At 32.1% G+C, this 9,985-nt stretch overlaps 1 protein-coding gene across 2 annotated transcripts; it reads right to left on the bottom strand.

Annotated features, from left to right (window-relative positions):
- Positions 1-364: 364 nt before the first annotated feature.
- LOC141712025 (heat shock factor-binding protein-like) lies at positions 365-3,622 on the bottom strand. 2 transcript variants are annotated; one of them, XM_074514785.1, is made up of 5 exons: positions 3,488-3,622; positions 1,803-1,856; positions 1,632-1,655; positions 1,495-1,537; positions 365-647 (listed from the first exon to the last, which is right to left on the bottom strand). In XM_074514785.1, the coding sequence occupies exons 1-5, from the start codon at positions 3,488-3,490 to the stop codon at positions 508-510; spliced, it is 264 nt and encodes an 87-aa protein (XP_074370886.1). In that variant the 5' UTR covers positions 3,491-3,622; the 3' UTR covers positions 365-507. The 2 variants fall into 2 exon arrangements, with proteins under 2 accessions (XP_074370886.1, XP_074370885.1); XM_074514784.1 differs by lacking the exon at positions 3,488-3,622 and adding an exon at positions 3,101-3,282.
- Between the last annotated feature and the right edge of the window lie 6,363 nt (positions 3,623-9,985).

The following is a 9,985-nucleotide window of genomic DNA, read 5'->3' as shown; positions in this document are numbered from 1 at the left end:
GACTACACATCCGTTTTGTATTAATATCAGCAGAAACACTGAACTGTTGTGCAATAAATTCATAGAGAAATGATGGTCAATCACTGCAGTTTCTGCAATCACCACACACCCACATACCTTCATTCCCTCAAGAGGCACAGCTAGATCCAACCATTTGAGTGACTACTATATGAAGAATTTGCTCATTTCAGAATATACAATACGACAAACTGCTTCAACTCTATTTCCTTTTCCCCCTCAACAGAGACTACTTTAAAGATAAGTGGTGTAAATTGTAGAACACATCTTGCAGCCTTGTCCAGCCAAAACCAGGTGAAAATATTTGCTTCAACGCATAGGATACTAGGATACAACTCGCCAAAAAAAAAAGAACAATTATACTTTAACTGCTTATAACAAGGCACAAAAAAGTGCTATATGAAATACATGTCTCAAATTCAATGAGCTTCAATATTACGAGTTGCAAAGTAATGCGAAAAACTAACACATCAAAGTTGAAGGTAAACATCATGCAGAATCATCAGCTGACTTATTTTCTTCTTTTGGCTTCACACTGGAGGGTGACGTAGTTCCTTCTTGCCCCATCTCAGCTCTTAGATCGTTGATGCTCTGCTCTAATTCATCTATCCGGTTGCCCATCTCATCGAGTGCTTCTTAGTCAAAGAAACAAGAATGTAATCGCAACTCCAATTTTCAAAGTGACGTTATATTTCAGGAACAAGAAAAGATTACTAGGAAGAATCTGAACACACATGCAAGCCCACACGGTTTTTATAAAATATCTAAAGCAACTGCTAGAATGGATCAACATAATGGTAAACTGGTTAACTGAATTATGTAATTAATATTATGTTGAAGTTAAGGAAACACCCTCTTTACTCCTAGGCGTAAGGGTATAATATATAAACCACCTTAATTCCACATCAGGTACTTTTGGTTTGATTTAATATGATGTTACAGTGTATATCATATGCTTTAATATACAGTTACTATACTCTTTATCAATAAGGAAAACACCCTTTGGGTTTTGGTCATCACTCAAACTCAGATTCGAATCCTTGCAACGACATATTATTATACAAGACTTGTTTATTTAATTTAGCTCTTTGGTTTCACCAGAATTCGATTCCCTATATAGACGTTAATCTTATTTTCAGGTTAGGTTGAATTCTCTCCAATTACATATTTATAATAATACTATTAATAATATTTATCTTCTGTAATTTATTAAATTTATAAATGTTTTAATCTTGGTCCGTGCTTTCCACGGGTTATCTAATAGTCCGTAATAATGTTATAGACACATTGAATTTTTTTAGTTATCAATTTATGTACTGCTAAGAATATACAATGCAAGAATACTGGGGTGTGAAGCAGCAGCAGGGAAGTGTTATAAAGAAAGAATCTATATCGCTGAAAAAGGAAACGTCATCATATTAAGGGAAATTTCGCAACCGAAAAAAGCATTTTTCAGTACAGCAAATAAAAGGATATTCTTCGAAATTATGGAGTCCGACATTGTCTGGAACCTGGTTTGCTACATTTACAAAAACCAACAAACACACTCAGATTTACAAAATCAAGGGCTATCAAATATTGAAACTCCAAAACAAATAAAGAGTAATGCATACCATCTGCTGGAGAAGATTTTGCACCTGAAATCAAATAAAAAGTTCAGGATAACTGCCAGGTCATATATTTAAAGATGTTTCACCTCAACCAACCAGAAATACTTCAATAAACTAATTACTAGTAAAATATCAAAAGCATAAATATGAGAAAATATGCTACAGGGAACTCACAAATACAGTCATATCAGCAGTGCTCTGCTTCGTATCATCAACATCACTTCCGTCCTACCAGGAAGATCAAGTTCATAAGGATCAATATTATTATAAAGGCCACATAACAAAAGATAAATGAGAATCAAGTTAATGAAACTTCATACAAATGCACTTTTTAGGCATTGGTGATGGGTATTGGGATTCATAAGTCATATTGTTTTACTTGACAGCCTAAGAGTAGTGCAAACTCGATTATAGCTTGTTCCTACCATCAACATCTAGTATCCTATAGTTCCTCAGAACCTTCAACAAGCATCAACATCTAGCCTTTTCCGACCATCAACATCTAGTACCCTATTGTTACTCAAAACCTTCAAAAAGCATTGAGACCAACTCTTTGAATGGTCAAAGGCAATTTGGTTATTCATGTCCGTATAAGGGTCAACCTTATCAAAAATTGTACTAACACGTGTCAACTATTTTTAATGGAAGCAGGTCAAAAAATGCACCAAGTTGATATTTTTGCCACAGTGAATCTACATAAATTATCACTGTGGCATATTATATTTTTTTATAACTATATTAAAAAAAAATGGCATATCAGTTATAAAATAGCATCAGTATAATAATATCAGTTGTAAATAATGTGCTAATATAGCAGATAAAACAACTAGCTAAACAAGTGACAACCAATGTTCTAAAAGTTGAGAAATGGTTCGACACGGCAAGTTTACCTGGTAATAAATAGGGAAATACTACAAAAGGTTAGGCGATTAATGCTAAACCAGATTGAAAATTGACAAGGTCAAGCCCTCTCCCGATTTTCCGATATTTGGAACATTGGTTAAAAATTAATGTCTAAATTATTAAGGTAAAGAGTTTCAAGTAAATTAATTGGCAAGCAAAATTAAGACTAGAGTTGATAGAGAACCTATTTTGGCCTTTTTCACTATAACCACTAAATTTTTCCATTCCGCATATTTATGTGAAGAAACAAATTTTTGGTAATTTGACTGACTGTTCTAATCAATAAAGGGTGAATAATCTCACACTGTTGCCAAAATTAGAAGCGTTTAGCTCCTTGCATTAGTCAATTTATTAGAAAAGTATTATAAATGGAAATAACGCTTTTCATTCATTCATCAATTTACCTGCGACTACATGATCAAGGAAATAAAAAAGCCAATAACAATTGGTAAACGATGCTATTATTAAGCAAATTTCAGTTCAAATCTTAAACCTCTATTATCATAAAATTTAAAATTTAACAATTTTAAGTGAGACTAAATAGCAAGACATAGGTAAACAAAGCATACACTTGACAAGCTTAAACAAGGGGCAAGTGTCTTAATACCAAAACCATACTCCCTCTTTTCCAACATCTAAAACACTTGCAATTTCACAGATGCCGAAATGCAAAATGTCGAAATTTAATTGAAAACCTAAATGCTATTAATAAAAGTAGAGAAAAATATGAATTTATCTAGAAATGACTCCATATCTAATGCTCTAAGAAGCAAAAACAAATACATATTGTGTATCAAGTTTGAATGGTACAAATGCAACATGTATGTAAAAGCTAGGGTGAAGTTAAATCAACGATGAAAAGTATATTATGTATATATTTAAGGTGCAATGTATAGGAAAATGACTTAAAACCCTAATTGAAAAGCGTAAAATAATAATGTTGAAAAAGAAATTACCATGGAGCTTCGAGGGTTTGGGAGAAACGAGGAAAGGGTTCGCTTTTTCGGACCTTAACACGGATGGGGCTGCGATTTTGTGCAATTTGTGGTTCCTAAATTACCCCCCACTTTCTATTTATTTTTTCTTTTAAATTTTAAATAAATGCGCTCTGATTTTCGTTTTATTTGAAATCATCATAATATAGCCGGTGGTGAACAAATGTTTTTCAATATATAATTTTTGAAAAAGCACGATACTAAATCTACGAGATAATAACAGTACACAATCCGCTAATGACAAGAACCAAGCTGATGGAAGATAATGTAACAAGAACAATCATTATTTATTTAAACTTACAATTGTGTACAAATTGAATGGTATCATTTTCCATAAATTAGTTAGAAATTGATAGAATTGGAAAGTGTCAATGTATAGTTGCCTAGTAATTGTATATCTATATTATATTATAATAGTCGGAATAGAGATAATTTGGTTCAACGGTTTGCTTCAACGATAATTCCATAATTTTGATTATTACAAAAATAGATAAATAGTGTTATATATCTAATAAACTACTAAATATAGTATATTTATCCTACTAAACTACGAATACAACTTATCATATTATTAAAAGATATAAATAATAGTGTTACATATCTGCTAAACTACTAAATTATTAAACTATTAGAAATAGTCTATTTATTCTACTAAATTACGACCACACGTTATTTTATTATTTTTATTATAAATTTATAATCATTATATATTTATATAAATATTTTAAAAATATAATATAACTTGATAAATAAAAATTTAAAATATTAATGGAAACTCGTGCATCGCACGGGATTTATGCTAGTAAGATATAGATGCTAGAATAGAGAAAATAACAATTTATAACAATTTGCACACTGAATAACAAACTTAATTTTGTATAGTTCTTTTCTTCCTGATTAAGCAATAAGAGTACAACTTCTGCTTAACATTCATTTCATTCTGGTGAATATCTTGAATAAATTTTCAAAACTTTCATGATATCAAAGCTTGTAATTATGGATTCAATCTTCATCAACGATTCATTTCGTTCATCTTCAACAATCAACGCTTCGATTTCATTATCATTTCATTAAAATATTCAAAATTGAGGTGTTTTCTCATCCAAAACTTGTCGTTATCTGATTGAGCTTGTTAATTTTGTTGATTGATTTAGTAATAGTGAATCATCATATATGTCTAGTTGATCTGAATTTGTTGTATTGTTCACAACAAAGTTGATTTTTTCCTGAAATTTGTTCTGATTTAGATATGTTTTAGGCTTAATCTGATATCATGGAAACTTCGATCTATCATTTCTAAATTCATAACAATGTCTACTTCTGAAAGCGATAATACTGCTACAAATATTCAGTCTAATTTTGATCTGTCAAGTGTATAATACATTCATCCGTCAGATGCAAACAAAACACAACACAACTCGTTTCAATTAAGTTCAATGGTAACAACTTTAATAACTGGAAGCGATCAATGATTTTGATATTATCGACTTAAAATAAGCTTGGCTTTGTTAATGGAACTCTGAGTCCACCAGAACGTGATTCACCTGATTATAGTGCGTGGGAGAGATGTAACTCGCTTGTAATATCATGGATTTTGTTTAACCTGAATGAAACAATTGCGAGAAGCGTACTGTTTCTTAAAAGTGTGCCTGGAAAGACTTAGAAGAAAGGTTTGGTAGCTCTTCTATCACAGAGCTTTACTCTTTGGAGCAAGAATTGTTGGAGATTTCTCAGAATAGTCAAACAATTTCTGAATATTTTATTAAGCTTAAAACTGTTTGGGACAATATTGATGATATTAATCCCCTTCCTACATGTACCTGTGAGAAATGCAACTGTCAATTAGATCTGAAATTTCTTAAGAAACATCAAGCGCAGAGATTGTTGCAGTTCTTGTTAAAGCTGAATGATAAATATTGTGCAGTGAGAGGGCACATAATGATGATGCAGCCTCTTCCTAGTATTTCTCAAGCTTACAGACCTCTGGCACAAGGAAAAAGTCATAAGGAACTATCTCAACTATCTTTGAATGCTGATAATGTAGCTTTTGTTGCAGAAAGAAAAAATTATGGAATGCCTAATCCTCAAAGGTCTTTTGGACAGACCAGTTCACAAAGTAATCCACAATTTTTTTAGAAGAATGCAATTGGTGGTAGCTATGGTTTTAGACCATCATTCTCTCAGAATACGGGGCACAAAAGGGCATCTAAACTAGGAGCCAATTAATTCTGTACACACTGTAAAATGCAAGGTCGCAATGTTGATAGATGCTTCCAGATTTATGGGTTTTATCCTGGATTCAAAGGTTTTAAAGATATAAAGCAAACTCCTACTGCTGTGTTAGGTCACACAACACTATAGAAGGGGGTTGAATATAGTGTTTATACAATCAAATCGATTTTAACACAAGTATGTAACAAAGATCAAGTATATTCAAATAAACTTTGTTATAATAGAACTGTTGTTCTCTCTCAGTGATGAACAATACACTAAAAGCTGCTAGGTTACAATGTATAATCTTCTCGATAATGATAACACATATAGTGTAAACCCTAAGCTGTGTTTATATAGTACACAGTTACAAGATTTATTCTAATTGATATGAAATATAATTATGTCTCCCAAAATATATCAATCAGATATCTTCTACAAGTCTTCTAGTCCTCTAACTCTTCATGCATATCTTCTTTTGTTTTAGTCCAGATCTTCTCCTGTAAATCAGCTGTATTCCTTATCTGAAGTCTTCCCGCACTTAAGTACTGATATATATCTTCTGACGTCTTAAGTTCTGATATTAAGTTCTGATTTCAGTAAGTTCTGATTTCAAGGCCTAAGGTAAAAGGCATTGTGATCAAGGAAAAGTCAAATTCTGAGGCTTCAGAGCCCAAGACAAGATCACAGATTGTTCCCAAAGATAAAGGAAAAGGAAAAGTTGATGAACTAACAAAGCCACAGGAGATAAAGATTCCTCAAATCCTGATGAAACATGTGTGCAAAATGGTTCAAGTTTATGATGATACTGCTGTTGAAGATGAAACTGTTCAAATTCTGAAAAGAAGGAAGATAATTGAAGAATCCAAGACAACCTCTGACAAAGCTCAAGTTGTTCAGAATGAAGAATAGCAAGCAACAGAAGAAACAACAAATTCTGATCAAGTCATCAAGAAATCAACCTCTGACAGTGCTCAAGTTGATTTAGACAAGATGAAAGTTGCTGATAAAAAAACTCTTATGGAAGAATGTCAAACCATCAGATACAAAGAAAAGCCAATTTTTATATGATTTCATGACTGTTGGATTGAAAGCCAGAGAAGCAAGAGACAAAGATGGACTAGATTCTGATGAAGCCAAGATCAAGACAAGAGTTGAAGTACTTATAAGAGATCCATTCTTATTGACTGACAAACCTCTTGAAGAAGTTACACAGAAATACCTTGATAAGGTTATATCTGTTCAAGTGGTACTGGATGCTCATGATAAGCATAATGTCAAATAAAATCTGATTCTATTTCTTAAAAATAGAAGAACATATCAAATGTCAGAATCAGATGTGCTGAACAAATCTCTGAAAGAACTTCAATTTTTTCATTATCTTTTAGAGATAAAGTCTGAGATTATCAGGAGATGGTCAAATTTCATTATGAAGACCATAAGAGATAAAGTAAGAATTTCTGGTTCAAGGGTTACAAAATTCATTTCAAACATAGTTGAAGATGATGGAAGTGAAATTCCAATGAAGAAGGATTCTGCTAAACTTGAAGTGATTCTGAAAGAGAAATGTCGGTGCTACAATGAAGACTCTTCTCATCCAAGGGTGATCAGACTTGTTGATGGTTTAGAAAGAAATCACATCTCAGCACTAAGGACTGCAATCTACCAGATTGGAAGTCAGAATGAAGAATTGAAATAAGTTAAAGCTACACTATCTCAAGTCCTGAGGAATAAAGAAGAAAAGCTGATATCAAACTTTGTCAAGAATCACTTTGGATTCAGATTGACTCAGTGAGATTGGTAAAAGCTACAAGGACTGTAAGTTGTAGTTAATTGTCTATTTAAACTCTCATTGCATTTGTACTTAAATGTTTTTGACATCATCAAATCTATTAACTCGTATATTTTTCATAATTTACAAGTTGGGGAAGATTGTTAGATATATTTGAGATGTCATGTCTAATCTGATTTGTGTTTAGTTTTCAGAACTTAACAACAGGACATATCAGGACTTACTGAAATCAGAACTTACTGAAGTCAGAACTTAATATCAGAACTTAAGGTGTCAGAAGATATATATCAGTACTTAAGTGCGGGATACTTCCGATAAAGAATACGGCTGATTTACAGGAGAAGATCTGGACTAAAACAAAAGAAGATATGCATGAAGAGTTAGAGGACTAGAAGACTTGTAGAAGATATCTGATTGATATATTTTAGGAGACAGAATTATATTCCATATCAATTAAAATAAATCTTGTAATTGTGTACTATATAAACACAGCTTAGGGTTTACACTCTATGTGTTATCATTATCGAGAAGATTATACATTGTAACCTAGCATCTCTTAGTGATATTGTTCATCACTGAGAGAGAACAACAGTTCTATTATAACAGAGTTTATTTGAATATACTTGATCTTTGTTACATACTTGTGTTAGGTCCCAATATGTTTGTAGAAGGGGGGTATGAATACAAACTATACCGTTTAATCGAATAAAATGCGGAATAAAAAAAGTGAAACAAAATTCAAGTTAAATAAAACTATTAGTAAACTTGAAAGGTGTTACAACAACGGTATCATTTACAAGGGATTAATCTCAAATAAATTATTCCAAATCTAGAATAAATTCGACATGAACTTTTTCTATTTTTGAAATAAAAAGGATCAAATGCTAAAAGCAATTTGAGATTAAGTTCTAAGGATTTTGATCCGCTAGATAGTTACACAAGAACAAGAGAAGGATTTCTAGTGGTTTAGATTTAACAATAAATACTAGAAATTAATGTCCTGAGAAATTGCAATAAGTTCCCTGCTTTTGTTCAGTGTTCTTCAGTTGGTTTGATATTCAATGTTGTTCTGTTGAAAATCAGCTTCTGTGCTTTTGTAATCAAAATAACCACTTGATTTGTTGGCAAGACAATCCTTTTAGCTCAGCAAGACAATCCCAACAGCTGGTAGAACTTTCGGTAGGACTATTGATTGAACTGGCAAGACTATCGGCAAGACAATCCTTTAAGCTGGAAAGACTATCGGCAAGACAATCTAAAAAGACTTGGAAAGACTTTCGGTATAACAATCCAATTGTCATACCAGTTCAAATATTTGTCTTGCTGAGTTAATTTTGAATTTCTGAAAAATGCATAATATTAATTCAAAATTAATTAACCAATTAATTCAATTAATCAATAAATTAATCTTTGCAGATATGATTTATTTTCTTAATTAAATTATATGACTTAATTAATTAATAGAGAATTAATACTAATCTTGAACAACAACCACTCTTCTGATAATCTTCTGAAAATCACTGAAACTTATGAATCCATTTCATCACTTCAATGTTGACACTCGATATACTGTCTGGTTCATGAATGACTAACATCTGTGATGTTTCTTCATGTCTTGATTTTCTTCAGATTAAATCCCTGTAATTAATTGATACCCTGACGAGATCTCTGTCACTTGATTAAATCCACAATCTTGATTTATATCACTGATGCTTGATCAATTTCCTGAGCTTCTTCCAGTGAATTAAGTCCTCAGGTCTGTAGATGAACAATGTTACCCAATCCTTTGACATATGTTACTTAGTGAGATCTCTTTGACGATAGAACCACTATTTACTTGTTACATCCTTATTTGAGTTGAGTTAATCCTTGAATAAACAAATAGGCTATGACATATGCCTTTCAATCTCCCCCTATTTGTTTGTTAGACAATAACAACAAATACCTAGAGGATAACTCAACTAACAAATAAGAAAAAGATACAAATAGAAATACAAAGTAAATAGCAGAAAAGTTCTGGATTATATTTAACATTTTCCAGATTCCAAAAGAAATTTACAAGTGAATACAAGATAGATGTTCCTTTAGACTGAACATATGACTACATTTGTCTATCTTGATTCATAAAGCTCTAAGCATATTACATTAAGTTTTGAGCTAATTGAATTCAGTTGTCTTCCCTTCCGAATTCACCTTCTTCCAAATCTTGAAGCAACTCCTTGTCAAAGACACGATCCTTTTCTGAAGTGAAGCTGGCTGGTCTGACTGGTTGAACTCCAACTGACTTTAGCTTATTCTTGAACTGATTGTACCTTTTAATATTCTTTTCACAATAAGCTTGAATCAGATCAGCAGCTTGAGTTTTCAACATGGATGAGTATCCGACAGTTCTTAAGTGATGTTCCATCCAGACAAGATGCTTAGCAGAGTAGTCTTTAAGAGATTGTGCATCGAGA

The sequence above is a fragment of the Apium graveolens genome, chromosome 3 (genome assembly GCF_009905375.1).
Source record: "Apium graveolens cultivar Ventura chromosome 3, ASM990537v1, whole genome shotgun sequence".
Taxonomy (NCBI): domain Eukaryota; kingdom Viridiplantae; phylum Streptophyta; class Magnoliopsida; order Apiales; family Apiaceae; genus Apium; species Apium graveolens.
The sequence above is the reverse complement of the archived record's forward strand: the minus strand, read 5'-3'. Positions and strand labels throughout refer to the sequence as shown.